Raw genomic sequence first — 19,840 nt, forward strand, 5'->3', positions numbered from 1 at the left:
AGAGCATCTGCAAACAAACCAAGTAAATTTTACTCGAAAAGAGGCCGTGGATTTTGTGTTCCCTTGCTGAGATTCTAAGCCGCTGGGGCACACCCGGCCTTGCTTTGGCAAGTCTTCCTTGTTCTTTCTTGACCAGTTTCCGACTTTTTTCCTGATTGAAATACAGACAGGGTGGCAGGGAGAGATTTTTGTTTCACGACTATTCCAAGTTGGGGGGAAAGAGCGGGAGAAAACCGGAAAAAAGCTGGCCTTCTGTGGGGCCAGGCTCTGGGAGGCTGCCGTGGGGAAGGGGGCGGGGGCGGGGGGACTGTCACGTGACTCGCGCGAGGGCTGCTGGGAGTGCGGCGCGCTTTCCACCTCCACCCGCGAAGTCTGAGCAACCCGCGCCCAGCGTCCTCACTCCCTCGCGTTCGCTGACGAGGAAGGTGCCCATACCGCGAAGTACATTGGCCTTGGGGTGGGGCTGGAGGGATGGGCGCCTGTGAGAATGTGACGGAGTGTGACACGAGGAAGGGCGCGAGGATGGAAGCTTCCTCTGAGGGGCTCTAGTGGGGCGGAAGCAACAGTACGGAGGAAGTGGGGAGGGGCGGCGGGAAGTGAGGAATATGGAGGTGAAATGGGCTGAGGGGCCAGGTTGGCGTTGAGAAGAGGGAGAAGACTAGAAGGAGACAGCTGCATGAGGCAGAGGGTGACAGTGCTTAGTAACAGCCAGGTCACTAAGCCTAAGATGGCAGAGCCGGGGGCAGTGGCCAGTGTTTGGCATACGACGAAGACCAAACAGTCCACCAGGCCTGGATCTGCTGAGGCCTTGAGCTATGACAGAAAAACGAACTTATTTTTGCAGAAACAGTTACTTGATTATAAGTTTTCATTTGACGTAGGTGCGCAGTGTTACTTTGGGAGAGAAGAGAAGGGGGTGAAGGGGAAAGGGATTAGAAGTGGAAGGGAGGAGAGAAAAATCCGCCTGTTGGCTTAAGTATTTTCCAACTCCCAAGGCAAAGTTAGCACTGCCGTGCGTTTGTAGTATTTTCTAGATACTATTAATATTATTACAGCACGTAAACTTGCATACTATAAAGGTACTGGCAGGAATGGAGACGTACAATACAGAATTTACTTAACAAGCATCTTTCTAATTTGTTGTTGCTCTTTCTGTCCTCTATATATGCATATTTTATAGGACTAATCAAACAGATGCATTACAGTTACCCAAGTCAGCATCGTTTCTCAAAAAACAAAGTCTGTTGATAACTTGAAAGTGGATAGGGCTCCCCTTATCTCAAAGACAGAGACTATACCCTTCCAGATTTCAACATTTGGACTTCTAGGGAAAATGCCTTCCGAATTTATGGAAAAGTAAAAGTAAAATTTGAAGCTACTTTAAAGTAAGGTTGGACAGTGGGAATAATCTCAGACTCGAAGAGTGAGATCTCGGTTCTAGTCTAGTTCAGTCTTACTGGTGTCACTTGATCCACCATCACTGTCCCTGTTTTCTCACTTGTAAAAAATGAGATTGAATTAGATGAACTGTAAGACCTGTTTCAACATTAAGATTTTGTGAAGATAGAAGAATCTTTTTTTTTTTTTTTTGAGGTGGAGTCTTGCTCTGTTGCCCAGGCTGGAGTGCAGTGGCGCAATCTCGGCTTACTGCAACCTCCCTCTCCAGGGTTCAAGCAATTCTCTCCCCTCAGCTTCCCAAGTAGCTGGGATTACAGGCGCCTGCCACCATGCCCGGCTAATGTTTGAATTTTTAGTAGACATGGGGTTCACCATGCTGGCCACGCTGGTCTCGAACTCCCAACCTCAGGTGATTTTCCCACCTCAGCCTCCCAAAGTGCTGGGATTACAGGCATGAGCCACTGTGCCGGGCCGAACATAGAAGAATATTAACTGAGCCAGTCCTGAAGCAAGGCAGAATTGCCAGAAAGACTCATTTGGCTAAGTACATAGAGAGGAGTAGTTGAAAATGATGGGACTAGTAGGCTGGCACCAGATAATACAGGACCTTGAAGGCCATATCATGGAATTTCAACTTATTCTGGAACAATGAAAGTTTTTGAGTTAAAGGAATGCAGTAATCAAAGTTTTGAAAGATTACCCAAATAGCAGTTGATAGAATGATTTGGAGGAGGGAGAAATTGAGTTTAGGAAAGTGACAGATAATGACAGTCTAAATTAACATCAGCAGTAGGAGAGGGAAAAAGGGAAGGATTCCAGAGATCTTGTATCGTGCAGTTTGTACCTAAATCTGGCATTGTTCTAAGCTTTATAGCTGGTGCCTTCGGAATATGATGGCAAATCACCTTGTAAAGCCTGACAATAGAAATTGCAAGAGGCCAAGAGAATTGGAGGTAAGCTCTATGCCTGTGTAGCCTTAATCTTTTATTCTGTTTTACATACTTCTCAAATTTCTTCCCTTTAAGAAAGCTCTATGGATAAGTGGAATTTAATATATTTGTATGCCCAGAGCTAGGATTGTCCTACAACATAGCAGGAACTATGTTGATTCCAGCTGGTTTTTCACTAAGTATAGGCCTCCAAGAAACTATTGGGAGATTTCTTTTTGATAGCTTGAGATCTAGAGACAGAAGTGAGTCTGTGCCTTTATGATACATAGGATTTTATGTAATTATTTTGCTATGATAAGTAAGATACCTAGGTACTATAGTTACCGGTCTTTTTAAAGAGCACAGTATCCTATCCTTTACCAGTCCTGCCCCCACCAATTGATCTGTTGCATTTGGGACATGATTTGCTCCCTTGAAGATTATATTATTTTGCAAAATTTCGCAAGCATTTGGCTACTGTCTAAATTACAGTTTAGCTTCATTGCTATGAAAACATCTACTGGTTCAAGATACCAGACGCTTTTTCAACAGGAGTTTAAAACCACATTTAAAATCTAATTTAAGGCTGGGCGCGTGGGCTCATGGCTATAATCCTAGTGCTTTGGGAGGCTGAGGCAGGAGTATCGTTTGAGGCTAAGAGTTTCAGATCAGCCTGGGCAACACTGCAATACCTTGTCTCTGAAAACAAAACAAAACAAAACAAAATTAACTGGGCATGGTGGAATGTGCCTGTAGTCCTAGTTACTCAGGAGTCTGAGACAGGAGGATCACTTGAATCCAGGAGGCTACAGGGAGCTAAGATTGTGTCACTACACTCTGGTGTAGGTGACAGAGCGAGAACTTGTCACAAAAACAAACAAATGGAAAGCAAAGTCTAGTTGAAAACCAAAATAAAATTTAATATATTGATCAAGGTGTTTCTTGGGCCTGTAAATTTCCTTAATAATAAAAACTCAAATGACTGAGTCATATGCTTTCTAGCATGTTTGCCTTTTTCTGAAAAATGGTTTGCTTTTTCTTAATAAACAAATAAACATATACTTAATAAATTCAGTGTATGTCCTGAAGATCTTACTGACTGTACCTCTTTTCTTTATTTTGTCCTGTTAGTCTCCAGTGCCAGATAGTCCACAGCTGTCCTCTCTTGGAAAATCAGATTCATCTTTCTCTGAAAGTTCTGGACTGTTTTATAAAGATGAAGCCTTGGAGAAAGATTTAAATGGTGATGTATAAAATGTTTATATTTCTAAACATCAGTTTTATAATGCAGAAGGTTTGTTATATTTTATAACTTATATGATTTTTCTTGAACAGATGTGAGCAAGGAAATTAATCTAATGTTGTCTACCTATGCAAAGCTTTTGAGGCAAGTACTTATAGTATATTCTCTGGGGTCTTTATGTTAGTTTTCTTCTGGAAACTCTGTAACGGGAAGTTTAACTCTGTGGCTGGCAAACCTCTCCAGTAATTAAAACGTTGGAATTTTTTATTCTACTTCAGTCCCTTAAAATAGATTATTTGGTTATTTTCAGAGAATAGCGTCAACTTTTCCACTAAAAATTCTTTTTTTTTTTTTTTAACTCTTGCCAAGCTAATACTAGATTGTATATATCTTGGTCTGTAATTAGATGACGTTACATTTTAAATTTTATGTAAATACCTCTTTGAGAAAAATGTTTGGTGAAATTAATGATAACAGAGTGATACTAAAGATAAATACTTTTATGTCATAGAAAGTCAGCCTTTCACATCCATTAATTCTGAATCTGTGGATTCAATGAACCACACATAGAAAATATTTGGGGAGAAAAAGGATGGTTGTGTCTGTACTGAACATGTACAGACATTTTTTTCTTGTCATGATTTTTCAAACAATACAGTATAACAACTGTTTACATAGCATTTACATGGTATTGGTCTTATAAGTAATCAAGAGATAATTTAAAGTATATGGCAGAATGTTCTTAGGTTATATGCAAATAGTAGGATGTTTTATATAAGGGACTTGAATATCTATGAGGGATGTTCCTTTGGTATCTGTGGGGGAATCTGGAACTAATACCCCATGGATACTGAGGGATGACTGCATTTATATTTTACCTATATTTATTTTAAGACCAAATTTAAATATTTTATTAGCCTGATATCATGTTTTATAAAGTGTGTGTGTGTTTTTTTAACACTGCTGGACAGTCATTATACTTGGATAGTGGTTTATGTGGCTGTAAAAATAATGTATATAATTGAATATTAGTGTTGATAATGTATTAGATACACTTCCTGTTTTGTCAGGAGACCTTTTTGAGTAGTCAAAAATATTTGTGGGACTAATTTTTTTCCCGAAGAGTATTAGTAAATTAATGAAGTTCTGTGGCACATAAAGCCATTTAAATGAAATAGTTAACAAATGTAATGAAGAACAACATAATGATGTTGTTTATATCTACTTAGTTTAATATACAACTTTTTTTCCTATTAGTGAGAGAGCAGCAGTAGATGCATCTTACATTGATGAGATAGATGAACTCTTCAAAGAAGCCAATACTATTGAAAACTTTCTAATACAAAAAAGAGAGTTCCTGCGACAGAGGTTTACAGTGATTGCAAACACATTACACAGATAAAATATATACTTGAAATAAGCTGATAATTTAAATCTATTATTGTTATAATGAAAGAATGACATTTATGCTTTGAAAGCTCTGGAGTTATTAAAGAAAATGTATATTTTGAATAGAGAAGGGGAAACTCTTTGAATTTCTAGATTTAAAAGGGAACTTTAAAATTCCTTAATGTTAATATTAATGTTCGTGTTAATGTCCTAAACTGGACATTAACATGAACTACGTCACTTTTCTTTTGAGGGTCATATATTTAGTACATTTTATAGAAGTGTAAATTATTTAAATTTTATGTGGATTCTTTTATTTTTTCCTTAAACTTCTTGGTGTTTCTTAAACTTCTAAAACAGGATTCAGTTAATTTATTATGTTTAATAACATCATACTTTTTCTTTTAGAATATTTTGTTTAAATATCAGATAGTTTTGGAGATAATTTTGAAAAAATTTTTTGTGGTCAAGATTATAAAAGATTAAAACCTTAGAGATGATTTTTCCAGTTTCTCAGAATAGAATGACATAACCGTGTGCTATTTCCATTTGATTATTTTCACTATTAGTTATTATGTATGACTAATAGAAGCTCTTGGCTTAAAATTATTTTCTTGTGGTAAAAATAGTAAAATAAAAACCAGAAATTACTCACCAAAACCTTGTATGAGTTGACTTTTTTACACATCAACCACATCAACATATGCAGTTAATGAATTATATTTAGAAACATTATCAGCAGTGTGGTATGGGATAAAGATTAGTGATCCAGAAGTAAATAGATTGGCTTAAACAACAAGATGACCTTGGGAGGTCACTTCAATCCTATTATAATTGAGAAATTGAATTTGGACCGGAGGATCTATACTACTCATCTAGCTAAAAAAAATTATCCCTTTGATGTAAAGTACTACTATGATTTTACTGAAAACTTTCTGTATTATATATTACTATACGGGATAGCTGTGTTAACCAGATTTTTAAACACAATAGCACCCATTTTTCAATCATATAGACAGTTCAGTTTATTACATATATATTTTTCCAATATAAGCAATCCGAAAATTGCAAATAGTACTACAGGGAATTGTTATTCCTAAGGGAGACTGCACATTTGCCTTGCTGCCTTCTAAACTCTAAAATAAAATCTCATTTAGTTACATTACTATTTTAAGGCATAAACACCACACGACATGAATACTCATATAAGAAAAGATGACAAAAGTGAAATAAAATAATATTTGCTAAAGAAAATTGGTTAACTGGAAAAAACTATTGGGTTGATAGAGGTGGTGGCACAGAATAGGTTGGAGGTCAACGAAGTAATTATTAGAAATGATTTTTTTTTTTTTGGTCACGCGCAGTGGCTCCCATTTCTAATCCTAGCTATTTGAGAGACTGAAGTGGGAGGATGACTTGAGCCCAGGAGTCTGAAGCTGCTGCAAGCTATGATTGCATTACTGCACTCTAACCTGGGTGACAGAGTGAGACTCTGTCTCTAAAAAAAGAAGGAAAGAAAGGAAATTTTTTCAGTTTTTTCTTTCTTTCTTTTTTCTTTTTTTTTCTTTCTTTCTTTTTTTTTTTTTTTTTTTTTTTTTGAGACAGAATCTTGCTCTGTTGCCTAGGCTGAAGTACAGTGGCATGATCTCGGCTCACTACAACCTCTGCCTCTCAGGTTCAAGCGATTGTCCTGCCTCAGCCTCTTGAGTAGCTGGGATTACAGGCACCTGCCACCACACGTGGCTAATTTTTGTATTTTTAGTAGAGATGGGGTTTTGCCGTGTTGGCCAGGCTGGTCTTGAACTCCTGACCTCAGGTGACCCACCCGCCTCAGCCTCCTGAAATGCTGAGATTACAGGCATGAGCCACTGCGCCCGGCCAAAAGGAAATTTTTTAAAAACTAAATACAACCAGAAGGTTTGTGAGTTAATACGACATGTCGTCTGGATTTTGACCTACCATCATTAAGAAATGTTCTTTTTCTAAGCATTTATTACTAATATGAAAAATAAGGCCAACAGATTGTTTCAGACTAGATTTCATAATATACTTGTTATATCCTGATGGTATCACTATTGTTCAACATCTAGTTCTTCCTTTTGAAGGTTCAGAAAATGGATTTGATCATTTCATTTGATATGATTAAGACTGGAGAACTGATTTTAAGTCACAATGTGTTTACTGTTCAGAATTGTTATACCTTCTAGTATAAAGGTGCCTGAAAGCCTAATCATGAAGGCTTATTGTTAAAATCAAATTTGGATGGTTTTGGTACCATCCACATAGACAAGAGTCATTATCTTGGCCAGGCATGGTGGCTCACACCTGTAATCCCAGCAGTCTGAGAGGCTGGGGCAGGTAGATCACTTGAGGTCAAGAGTTTGAGACCAGCCTGGGCAACATGGCAAAACCCTGTCTCTACTAAAAATAAAAAAAAGTAGCCAGGTATCGTGGCGTACACCTGTAGTCCCAGCTACTCAGGAGGCTGAGATAGGAGAATCACTTGAACCCGGGAGGCGGAGGTTGCAGTGAACCGAGATTGTGCCACTGTACTCTAGCCTGGGTGACAGAGTGAGACTCTGTCTCAGAAAAAAAAAAAAAAAAAAATCTCACAACTGGAGAAATGCTATTGTAGGAATACCACTGCCCTTTAATTTACACTTCTGATGTTACTCTTTACTATTTCAATAAAGTCTCACAAATTTGTAAGTTATTTTTCATTGATTACTAATCAAAATATATACCAAACCATCTTTGTACTCTGCTAGATGTATTAAGACACTCCCTTCTGACAATTTTAACCACTTCTTTCTTGAAATATACTTACAATTTTGCCAGGAAAACATGATATGTTAATGTTAAAAGCAACTCTGTGGCAGTGCTGTGGAAGTTACTAGAAGACCTTTTGGTAAGGGAGTCAGAGAGGTAGATTTTAAATTGGATTTTTGAAAAGGAAAGGGGATATTTCAGGCAGGAGAAAAGTTTCTTCAGTGGCACAGAAGAACAAACGTATCATGGTATGTTAGTCACTTTGCTAGGATGAAAATTCATGAAGGGGAATAGTGTATGGTCTAAAGTCCTGGAGAGCAGGGACAATCTTGTTTCTTGGTATTCTTTCTTTGTAGCACAGTATTTGATACATTGGTGCTAAAAATGTTAAATTAATAAAGTCATATACATTTTGAGGGCATACTTTCACTCATGCTAGATTGTCAGAAAATGTTCTGTAAAATTAATGAATAGAAAAGAAAAGGAAGGATGAAGTGATTTAAAGGCAGATAAAAAGAATGAAAGGTAAATTGTTGCCAGATTGTAGAGTCCTCTAGTGGCAGTCTAAATTTGGACTTTATTCTGTGTCGGAATCTTCCAGAAGAGAAGAGTGGCATAATAAAATTGATGCTGTGCATCAAGATAAACGGACTTAACTATAGTGCGTGAACAGGTTTGAAAAAGAAAAGTTTAGGGAGGGGGAGACCACTACTGGTGGTCTAATTTTAATATTTCAAACAGCTGCTTATTAAAGATAGGTTGTTTGGACAGTTGTCATGGAAATAAGCCCCGCCCCTTAAGCCTCCTCCTCACTTCGACCTGTCAGTAAGGGAGGGACAGTCCAGGCAGTTCTGTGCGTGTTCATTGTTTAGTAGTACTCAAAGCTGCCAGTGTGAGAGGATTTGGAAATCACGGGATCTGCTCAATATGAAAATGTTTTTTCGAGTCTTTCTCCATTTTATCAGGAGTCTTTCTGCCACTGCAGTGAATTTCCTTCCTGTGATGGTGCACCCGCTCCCAGGTAGAGGGTTTGTCCCTTTCTCTTCCTCATCCTCCTCTTCTTGCCAGTCTGCACTTAGAATTCTGTGCCACTTTCCTGAAGACTGTTGGGAGCTTCTGAAGCTTTCTGTCCTGTGTGCCTCAGATTAGACAGCAATTCCGCAGAGTCCCGGAAGTTAAAGAAGGCTGAGTTAGGATTGTTTCTTCATGGTCAGGGAAACAGCCTTCACATTTGCATACTTTATGCAATATTTAGGGCAGGAGTCAGGGGCATGGGATTCTTTGGGATTTGCAATAAGAAGAATATTCAATATTTAGGCTTTTCTAAATTGAAAAATCGCTGCCACACGTTCTAATGTAATTGTTTGGTTTCTCTATTTGCATTTTGCGGGGACTGCCTTAAAACTCATTTATTGCTTTATAGCCTTCTATTATGGCTACCATTGTTACATGATTTTATTTATAGAAATTGGCTGATCTAGAACTTTCAGAAATCATACTAATATGCACTATAAATTTTTAAATTACTTAATGTAGTAATTTAATGTTTGCAGTATGCAAGGGAATGTATTACGTACTGGAAGGAGAAGGGAGACAAACACCAGACCCTGTACTCAAGGAGTACTGGTAGTATCATTTATCATACAAGACAGATAAGATAAGGTCCATAAACAGAGCTATAAACAGATGCTGTGAGTTCAGACTAAGGAGAATCAGTTCTTGCTGTAGGTAAGGCGAATGCTGTGTTTATAAAGCAAATGACATGGAAACTGGATCTTGAAGGATGAGTTAGGTGAGTGAATGTCATCTGAAGGAGTTGGGAAATATCCTAGATGAAGAAAATTGATTTGGAAGGGGGGAAATTAAAAATTCTATTTTGACATGTTGAAGGTCACCTGCCAGAAGTAATTGGTGAAATTAAGAGACTAGATGAGATTGCCAAGGGAGAGTGCTGAGATTAAAGATCCAAGGTAGGACCTTAGGAACATTCATGAAGTGATAAGGGAGACAAGGAGCCCCTAAAGGGAATTAACATTTGGAAAGCATCCAGTATCTTTATATTTGATTATGACGACAGACATAAACAGGAAGTATTAATCTCCTTTTATTTCCATTTTATCATTGAAAAACCTGAGGCTCAGAGACATTAAGTAACTTGCTCAAGGTTGTCAGCTAATAAGTAATAAAACTAGTAGAATGCAGAGAGTAGTTATAGGGCAGCAGGAAAGTTAGAATAGGACAATATCTCAGAAGCTACGAATAGAAAGGAGTTTAAGAAAGTTCTATTGAACTTTCTTAATCAAATTCTATTGAAACTTTGAAGATCATGTAGCAGATTACCAACAGCATGCTATGGAGTATACAACATACAGACATGTAAATATTTTCTACAATGTGAAATGCTTAAATTCGTGTATCTCTACTTAGACAAATGCCCAATTAGGCCATTCAATTTACTTAAAAAAGTAAGATGAGTAAATTATATACCTGACCTTAGGGAATTTATTTTAATCTGAGAATAAGATAAATATGCATAATGTTAATAAAAATAGAGTAAGATGAATAACTGAGAGTTTTTCCTTCTCTATCTTTTCAAAGCATCCTCTTTGTACTTCTTATACTGTACTTCCCAAATTTTAGTATGCCTAAGAACACCTGCTTGCCCTTCCCAAGCGATTCTGATTTATTAGGACCAGAATGGAGTCCAGGAAACTGCATTTTAGCAGTAACACCAGGTATTTCTGTTGCAAGTAGTCCTGTACCAGACTCTGAGAAACAATGCGGAAATAAAACACAGTGTCAGTGATCTGTTTACTAGGCAGTCAGTTCTTTTATTTCAGGGTTCTAATGCTTTTTATCCCTCAGCGGTACCAAGTACTTTGTCAAATGAATAAAATAAAGAAGATATTACACCTTATTGGACTATCATTAAAAGCTATGTAAATATAATAATAGCATTTTTTGAGTATTCTGTTCTAAAAGTTTTACATAAACTAACTCATTTATTACTTATAGCCTTAGAAGTAATATGAATTATCATTATCCCCATCTTAGAAAAGAGGAAACAGACCACAGAGAAGTGATAAGTGTCTTTCTCAAGGCTTCTTATTTGGGAGGGGGCACATTTGAAACCAACCAGCTGGAGCCAGCTCACACCCTTAAATATTACACTGTGCTGCCTCTTTTTTTTTTTTTTTTTTGAGACGGAGTCTCACTCTGTCACCTGGGCTGGAGTGCAGTGGCGCCATCTCGGCTCACTGAAACCTCTGCCCTCCGAGTTCAAGCAATTCTCCTGCTTCAGCCTCCTGAGTAGCTGGGATTACAAGCAGCTGCCACTGATAGTGTGTGTGTGTGTGTGTGTGTGTGTGTGTGTGTGTGTGTGTGTTTAGTAGAGACGAGCTTTCACCATCTTGGCCAGGCTTGTCTTGAATTCCTGATCTCGTGATCCACCTGCCTCGGCCTCCCAAAGTGGTGGGATTACAGGTGTGAGCCACTGTGCCCAGCCTACACTGTGCTGCCTCTTAAGGGAAGTACTGTAACACTGGAGATAGACCTTGACCAATTAATGAAATTTTTTTTTTTTTTTCTTTTTGAGACAAAGTTTTGCTCTTGTTGTCCAGGCTGGAGAGCGTTGGTGCGATCTCGGCTCACTGCAACCTCTGTCTCCCAGGTTCAAGCGATTCTCCTACCTCAGCTCCTGAGTAGCTGGGATTACAGGGGTCTGCCACAACGTCCGGCTGATTTTTTTTGTATTTTTAGTAGAGACGGGCTTTCATTATGTTTCATTATGTTGGCCAGACTGGCCTTGAACTCCTGACCTCAGGTGATCCACCTGCCTTGGCCTTCCAAAGTGCTGGGATTACAGGTGTGAGCCACTGTGCCCTGCTGGAATTTTCTTAGAACTAGAGATAAGGACATTGGGAAGAACATTCAGGGTGAAAGAATTTTATTTGAAAAATCAGGAAAGAATTAGGTTTGCCTCAATTGTTACATGTCATATAGGGGAGTAGAATGTCTCATGTGCTTCAAGCTGAATTTTTGAAAGATTTGAAAGAAATGGATAGTAATAACTTGCTAAAAGAATGCAAATCTCATTTCTTAAGAGTAATAATGTCCCTATGTGTTAGCTCATTTTTCTAGTCTAGATTTCTGAATCACTCTTAAACCTTAATGAGAGAAAGAATTTTATTTTATAGCACTTGATTATTTATTTGACCACCCCTCTATGTTAGGCAGTACTGCCATGTGAATACTCAGTAATGTTAGAATAATAGGGAAAGGTTTCAGTTCCTTATTATACAGTAATGATTTTTACTTCTTGTGCCTTTTGCTCTTTCGGTAATTTCAGACTGGATATCACTGCATAATTTAATTTTTGACACCCTTCTACTGGAAAATGCCTTGCATTTTCATGTATGTGCCATTCAAATAAAAGGAATTAAATTTAAGATCTTACTAAAATCACAAGAATTGCTATGAAATCTTTGGAATCAGATTCTGGTGTATCTAAATTACTGCGGTCAATGTAATTGGATAATATTGAATGGTCATTTTTATAACAACGCAGTTGCTCTTAGCACATCTGGGGTTGGCATGTAAATTTATTCTTGTAAAAAGACAGGCATTGTTCAACTATGAGAAATGATAAAAATAGTAACTGAAGTCTTTAGTTCTTAGGCAGATTAGTACTACAAGAAATAGAATTGTTGTGGGTTGAAAATGGAGAACCAAAGCGTTGATAGTCTGAGAATGAGGAAGGAGAGAGAAGAAATTTGGTGTTAGGTTCACGTTTCCCTCAAGCTGCCAGTTGATAAGATTATTGTCTGTGGGAAACAGGCAAGTTTATAGAAGATTTGGTAAAATATTTTTTGTTCTTTTGGTTTCCTCTGCACAGTTTTCAAAAGGTACATGGGAAATACTCATCAGAAAAAAGCCATCTTTGGGCAGTGTCGGGGTCTGCCGTGTGTTGCACCGCTACTGACCACAGTGGAAGAGGCTCCACGGGGCATCTCTGCTCGAGTCTGGGGACATTTTCCTAAGTGGCTCAATGGCTCTCTTCTGCGAATTGGACCTGGGAAATTCGAGTTTGGGAAGGATAAGTAAGCCTTGATTTTGGAGAACAACTTGGATTTCTTGGCATGGGCTGGTTCTATGGAATATGCATTAATATCTGCTTCCTCTGTGAGGTTAATATTGCCATTCCATCCCTTTGATTACAGATAAGGAAACTGTAGCCTAGAGGAGAAAAAAGGAGACTTTTTAAACAAAATGTCCTGCTTTTTCTGCTCTGTAGACTATTGTAAATTTGAAGCCCTCTGTGGTTTGTTCCAAAAGAAGAGAGGTGTCAGAAGCTGTCTGTGTGATGACTGAGCTGTTTTCCTGCAAGTTCCTGAAGGAAGGGCAATGTCTCCTCATACCACTCTCTTCCTAACCCAGCACTTGCCAGACACAATACTCTTTCAGTTCCTCAAACTGGGCACAGTTGTATCTGCTCAGCATTTTAGCATTAGTTCTCTCACCTATCTTCCCTAATCTTCCCAAGACTGGTCTTGTCATTCGGATGTCAACTCAAATCTCATGTCCTTTGAGCCTTTCCTGATCTCCCAACATAAAAATACCAGCACAGTCATCCCTCAGTATTCACAGGGCATTGGTTAGAGGACCCCTCTAAATACCAGAATCCAAGTATGCTGAAGTCTCTTATATAAAATGCATATATTTGCTTTTAACCTACACATGTCCTCCCATATCTTTTAAATAATCTCTAGATTATTTTATAATACTTAATACAATGCCTACACATACTTCATTCCCATGGATTTGTCTTAGTACTCAGCACATTCAAGTTTTGCTTTGCAGAACTTTGTGGCTTTTTTTTCCCACAATATTTTTGACTCAAGAGTTTGGTTGAATCCACAGATGTGGAGTCTATGGGTATGGAGGGCTGACTGTATTGATTACATTACCTATTTTAATTATCTACACAGCGTTATCAGTGTCTGGTATTTTTTTGTTTGTTATTTGAGTGTTAAGCTCTGTTCCCCCATTGGAATGTGATTTGATGAGGGTAGAGGTCTTTTTTTTAGTTCATCCTGTATCCCCACTACCTGTAACAGTGGTCTGCACCTAAATAGCATTCAATAAATAGATGTCAATAAATGAAAAACTCAGGCAGGCTGAGGAGCCTCGGGGCGGGGTGGGAAGGAGGACTGGTCGAGCCCTGGGTTTGGGGCAGAGTGCGTGTGTGTGGTGTGTCCCCAAGGGCAGGAAGGTGGCGAAGGGAGGCGAATCCGAGTGGGTGGAGGGAGGGGAAGGGCAGGAGGAGAAAAAGGTGGGAGGAGGACCAGGTGGAAGGGTGGCGGCTCACTCAGGACCCAGCAGGGGCAGCTCAATGAGGCGGGTGACCCTGTTCCTGAACGGCAGCCCCAAGAATAGAAAGATGGTTGCTGTATATGGAACTTTATCTGATTTGCTTTCTGCGGCCAGCAGTAAACTCGGCATAAAAGCCACCAGTGTGTACAATGGAAAAGGTAGACTGATTGATGATATTGCTTTGATCAGGGATGATGATGTTTTGTTTGTTTGTGAAGGAGAGCCATTTATTGATCCTCAGACAGATTCTAAGCCTCCTGAAGGATTGTTAGGATTCCACACAGACTGGCTGACATTAAATGTTGGAGGGTGGTACTTTACAACTACACGGAGCACTTTAGTGAATAAAGAACCTGACGGTATGCTGGCCCACATGTTTGAGGACAAAGGTGTCTAGGGAAATTAGCAAGATCATAGAGGAGCTTTCTTAATTGACCGAAGTCCTGAGTACTTTGAACCCATTTTGAACTACTTGCGTCATGGACAGCTCATTGTAAATGATGGCATTAATTTATTGGGTGTGTTAGAAGAAGCAAGATTTTTTGGTATTGACTCATTGATTGAACACCTAGAAGTGGCAATAAAGAATTCTCAACCACTGGAGGATCATTCACCAATATCCCGAAAGGAATTTGTCCGATTTCTGCTAGCAACTCCAACCAAGTCAGAACTGCGATGCCAGGGTTTGAACTTCAGTGGTGCTGATCTTTCTTGTTTGGACCTTCGATACATTAACTTCAAAATGGCCAATTTAAGCCGCTGTAATCTTGCATGTACAAATCTTTGCTGTGCAAATCTTGAACGAGTTGATCTCTCTGGATCAGTGCTAGATTGTGCAAATCTCTAGGGAATCAAGATGCTCTGTTCTAATGCAAAAGGAGCATCCCTGAAACTGTGTAATTTTGAGGATCCTTCCGGTCTTAAAGCCAATTTAGAAGGTGCTAATCTGAAAGGTATGGATATGGAGGGAAGTCAGATGACAGGAATTAACCTGAGAGGGCTACATTAAAAAATGCAAAGTGAAGAACTGTAACCTCAGAGGAGCAACTCTGGCAGGAACTGATTTAGAGAACTGTGATCTGTCTGGGTGTGATCTTCAAGAAGCCAACCTGAGAGGGTCCAAGCTGAAGGGAGCTATATTTGAAGAGATGCTGACACCACTACACATGTCACAAAGTGTCAGATGAGAATTTTAGGGACTGGAGGAAGATGTACAAGATGAAAGTGTTTTCCTTATCACTTTTCTTTCTCCACCCACTCAGTTGTCTAGAAGAAATAACACTGTAAGGAAATTAAAAAAAAAATGTTTAGAGGATTATGCTTGTTCTCAGCGGCGCATAAGGGAAAAACTGACTTTTTTTCATATTCTGATTTTTAACAGAAAAGCACTCATTTAATAGATGTAAGGAAAATAGATATTTCTGCCTTTTGAATGGGGTAGAGGGGTTTACCTGGCTTTATGACCAGGAATAGCATCTATTTGTTTTTAAATAGGCATGATGTGGAAATACCATCTTGGTTTGAGATGCATTTGAGGATTTTAATTTATGGAAAGCACAACATATGCAATTATATTTATTGAATATCTAGATGCAGTATTGATATTTAAATTGTTAAAACTTTATGAAAACGTGGAAAAGGTTGTTCAGGTTCATAAATAGCTTTAGTGATGCCTCCCCTCTTTAAATACCTGTCACAACATATGAATATGGTGAGATCAGATTCCCTAAGACTCTTTTCAGGTTCATTTTCATAAGGTTTACTTTTTAGGGGAAAACAATAGCTAAATTAAAGTAATATCCAATTCTTACTGATTGACACAGAGTGGAAAGAAAGACATCGTTGTGCATCACTGTCATTCCAAAGGTACAGTGGAACTCCGAATGGAGGAAGAACTTACCTATCACTACAACACTTATAAATGAGAATTTCTCAGAATTTCATTCTAGGCAAGTTCCACTCAACACCAGACCAAGCAATTCTATCTATTTACACTATTAGCCTAGTTTTCTGACACAATCATCACAAGCATAGGAAGATACTTCAAAACCGAAAAACCAAGGTGCATCATTAATATTCATTTAATTCAAATACCAAATAGCTTACATAGGGCCAGCTTAGAAATAAATACTAAATCCAGAGCTACTGCAATCAAAGCTTATATGAATGAATATGGTAGAGTTGTCTGCTAAAAGGCAATGTAATATAATTGCAGTTAGAACCCTACAGTGGGGAATGAGAATTTTTTTTTTTTTTTTTTGAGACGGAGTCTCACTCTGTCGCCCAGGCTGGAGTGCAGTGGCGCGATCTTGGCTCACTGCAAGCTCTGCCTCCCGGGTTCATGCCATTCTCCTGCCTCAGCCTCCCGAGTAGCTGGGACTACAGGTGCCTGCCACCATGGCCAGCTAATTTTGTGCATTTTTAGTAGAGACGGGGTTTCACCATGTTAGCCAGGATGGTCTCAATCTCCTGACCTTGTGATCCGCCCGCCTTGGCCTCCCAAAGTGCTGAGATTACAGGTGTGAGCCACTGTGCCCAGCCCAGGAATGAGGAATTTTTTTTTTTTTTTTTTTTTTTGGAGACGGAGTCTCGCTCTGTCGCCCAGGCTGGAGTGCAGTGGCCGGATCTCAGCTCACTGCAAGCTCCGCCTCCCGGGTCTACGCCATTCTCCTGCTTCAGCCTCCCGAGTAGCTGGGACTACAGGCGCCCGCCACCTCGCCCGGCTAGTTTTTTGTATTTTTTTTTAGTAGAGACGGGGTTTCACTGTGTTAGCCAGGATGGTCTCGATCTCCTGACCTCGTGATCCACCCGTCTCGGCCTCCCAAAGTGCTGGGATTACAGGCTTGAGCCACCGCGCCCGGCCGAATGAGGAATTTTAAACACACATTTGATTACAGCCACCAAAAAATATATGTAAAGTAAAAATAAAGGCATTTGGCTGCTCTAAGATGTAATACCAATCGGTCAGCACCTGTGATTATTTTACATATGTGTGTGTGTGTATATATATATATATATTTTTTTTTTAAACAAATTTTAGCCCAATTTTCTTCAGTCATTATCTCTCTGCAGCAGCAGCAGAAGGGCCTGTACCTCCCTACTAGTGACCTGGTGTCCTTATTTCTACCCCAAGAGAAGGGATATTATCTGTGTCCAAATGGGTTCTGAATTCTACAGACTCATCAACATGAGGCAAGGAATCCTTGAAAACCACCTGTGTCTCCTTTGGGAGAATGACATATCTTTAGTATTTACGTAACTCATTCTTCTATATCTACATATGCAAAGCTTTCCTTAACAGTAAAGGGTACATGTGCATAGTGGGAGGAGATCAGACCCTTACAAGTGAAGGAAAGCAACTTCAGAAATGAATTATTTTCTTTTTCTTATTTTTACCAAGACAGAGAAGTATTGTATTGAGAGATAACCTATTTTCATGATCAATATGTGCCTAAATTATATTTAAGTCATTTCACTCTGTACTATATTTTCAGGAATTATAGAATGTGTTATTCATTCATTTAAAGGTACCTCTGTAGAAATAACCTAAAACTGCAGAAGGATCTGAAAGATCTGAACATGGTGTGCTTAGAAACTGCAGATTTTAGATCTAATGTATACTGCATTAATAAATGACATAAAATGTTAAAAAAAAATGAAAAACCAATAACTCTTCAGTATAAATTTCCTCAGTGTCTACTAGGGACATGAAGCTATGTGACAAAACCTCTATGGCCAGGAAGGAATCTGCTTTGTTTTAAACATTTTTAAATAGTAGAAACAATTTTTTATTATAAAAGTTTTACCCATATAAAACTTTTTAAAATATAGAAAAGGGAGGCTGGGGGAAGCAGGTACCACCTGACAGATCCTTCTTTAGCACTTTGATGTATTTCCTGCCAGTCTTCCCACTATTTCTATAGATTTATTTTAAGTAATTACAATTATATGTAGTATTATTTGCCCCGCTGTAATAAAACTTCACACTATCATAAGCCTTTTTGTTCATGTTGCTACCAAGTCTGAACGATCATTATTTTTAATGGCTAGATGAATTCCAGGAATTACTGTTTTTTTAAAAAAAAAATTGTAGTAAAATATAGATAACATACAATTTACCATCTTAACCATTTTTATATATAGAATTCAATGGCATTAAGTAGATTCATACGGTTGTGCTACCATCCATTCACAGAACTCATTTTACCTTGCAAAACTGAAACCCTGTATCCACTGAACACTAATTTCCCATTCTTCCCTTCCTCTAACCCCTGGCAACCACCGTTCTAGTTTCTGTTTGGTAAATCACCATACCCTTTCCTCTGGGCCTGGTTGGAATTTGATCATGGTCCTTCTGTCTCTCATGGTCTGTTGTTGGAAACAGACCAAGAACTAGGGATGTTTAAAAAAAGGCTATGAGGCAAGAAGAAGTAGAAGAGAAGGAGGGCAAAGGGGAGGAGGAGGAGAAACTTCTAATCCAACTCCCAGAGAATAAACAGCCTCTTACAGAGGGTATATGGTATTTCACCTGCTGCAGAAGGAGACGCTGTAATATATTGTTCAAACTAAGTAGCAGAACCATTCAGGGTCCAGGCTTGCCCCACAGGCCTCTTTGAAGATAAGAATCTTTGTGGGACAAGTGGATGGCATGGCTGGCCCTCACAAGTGTCTACTTTGTCCTCAAATCAGTTTCTTCAGAGTCAGTGATGGGCATTTATAGCTGGAACAAAGTCTTGCCTTCCCCTTGGACAGATATCTTCAGGTCAAAGGGAGACAGACACTCAATTTAGTGGTTGGCTCCCAAGACAGGACCTACAGGGAGAGGCAGTGACCTAGGGAAGGGCAGTGTAACCCTTCACCTGTGGATAAGAATAGCTGTGCTCACATGTGAAGCTCTGGTCACTCTGTTAGATGCCATTTAACATATTCATGTCAGCACGCAGACACAGTGATGACATGCCAAAGGCGTATCTTCAATTAAATTGTTTTCATCAGTGATTTAATTGAAGACATACTAGTTTTTAAAATTATGTGAAGACTGGGTGTGGTTTATCACACCTATAATCCCAGTGCTTTGGGAGGCCAAGGCAGGAGGATGGCTTGAGGCCAGGAGTTTGAGGCTAGCCTGGGCAACATAGCAAGACTCCATCTCTAAAAAAAAAAAAAATTAAACAAAAGTAAAAAGAATACAGTTACATGAATCTGGGCAGAATATTAAATAGCGTCAGCACCTTTAGTCTCTACTATTCTCTAGACAGGACTTCAGGATCCATAGTCTAGGCTCCCAGTTCCTGGACTGTCCCCACTGTAATGATTGTCCCCCTCTGTGCCACTTCGACAAGGCCACATGCCGAGGCCACACTTGGAACTTACTCTACAGAATTTCCCCACCCCTGAAATCTTGAACTCTGAAACTCTACTCTGCTCAAAACCCCAGTTTTCACAGTCCTACATTCCGTTAAACTTATTTTTTCATTCCATCAAGTTCTCCTTTCCTTCCTGTCCTCTACCATCTTAAGGCTTATCCACTGTCTCTTAATTTCTTCTCCCTGGCCCAGACTTTACCGTCAGTCACTTCAAGCACTTTGAATACCACGCTCACTTCCTTTGCCCTGGTGGTCACTGCCTCTCCTCTGATTATTTTCAGTCCTAGATTGGCCCATCCTTGGTTTCCCCTGCTCGTGGCCCAGGCCTGCTGAGCAGGTCTAGAGCAAATCACACAACCTTGCTGATTGATTCA

At 39.2% G+C, this 19,840-nt stretch overlaps 4 protein-coding genes and 1 pseudogene across 58 annotated transcripts in view; 4 read left to right on the top strand and 1 right to left on the bottom strand.

Annotated features, from left to right (window-relative positions):
* The window catches only part of PTS (6-pyruvoyltetrahydropterin synthase), a 166,517-nt gene that overhangs the window by 97,850 nt on the left and 48,827 nt on the right, over nt 1–19,840 (top strand). The gene's annotated exons all lie outside the window — the stretch shown is intronic.
* Nucleotides 1–19,840, bottom strand: part of TIMM8B (translocase of inner mitochondrial membrane 8 homolog B) — a 1,180,384-nt gene that overhangs the window by 71,261 nt on the left and 1,089,283 nt on the right. The window lies entirely within an intron of this gene.
* Nucleotides 325–5,616, top strand: TEX12 (testis expressed 12). Its single transcript, XM_050757772.1, has 5 exons — nt 325–441; nt 2,265–2,351; nt 3,459–3,570; nt 3,663–3,718; nt 4,832–5,616. The coding sequence occupies exons 2-5, from the start codon at nt 2,289–2,291 to the stop codon at nt 4,970–4,972; spliced, it is 372 nt and encodes a 123-aa protein (XP_050613729.1). The 5' UTR covers nt 325–441; nt 2,265–2,288; the 3' UTR covers nt 4,973–5,616.
* Nucleotides 8,072–19,840, top strand: part of BCO2 (beta-carotene oxygenase 2) — a 48,223-nt gene continuing 36,454 nt past the window's right edge. For 3 of the 6 annotated variants that reach the window (XM_050757720.1, XM_050757722.1, XM_050757719.1), the window contains exons 1-2: nt 8,072–8,749; nt 12,623–12,827. In XM_050757720.1, coding sequence (XP_050613677.1) covers nt 8,656–8,749; nt 12,623–12,827 — 299 coding nt within the window. In that variant the 5' untranslated portion in view covers nt 8,072–8,655. Of the gene's footprint in view, nt 8,750–8,783; nt 9,521–12,622; nt 12,828–19,840 lie in introns of those variants that run through there. The other 3 variants (XM_050757723.1, XM_050757724.1, XM_050757725.1) reach the window with 3 other exon arrangements.
* On the top strand, nt 12,844–16,808 carry LOC126935791 (BTB/POZ domain-containing protein KCTD9-like; annotated as a pseudogene).

This window comes from Macaca thibetana, chromosome 14 (genome assembly GCF_024542745.1).
Source record: "Macaca thibetana thibetana isolate TM-01 chromosome 14, ASM2454274v1, whole genome shotgun sequence".
NCBI lineage: Eukaryota > Metazoa > Chordata > Mammalia > Primates > Cercopithecidae > Macaca > Macaca thibetana.

Bases quoted from the DNA above. Each gene is read 5' to 3' on its own strand.
- TEX12 (XM_050757772.1), top strand. From the start codon at position 2,289: ATGATGGCAAATCACCTTGTAAAGCCTGACAATAGAAATTGCAAGAGG. The intron at 2,352-3,458 runs GTAAGCTCTATG...TTGTCCTGTTAG, and splicing joins AGAGGCCAAGAGAATTGGAG to TCTCCAGTGCCAGATAGTCC. The intron at 3,571-3,662 runs GTGATGTATAAA...TTTCTTGAACAG, and splicing joins CTTGGAGAAAGATTTAAATG to ATGTGAGCAAGGAAATTAAT.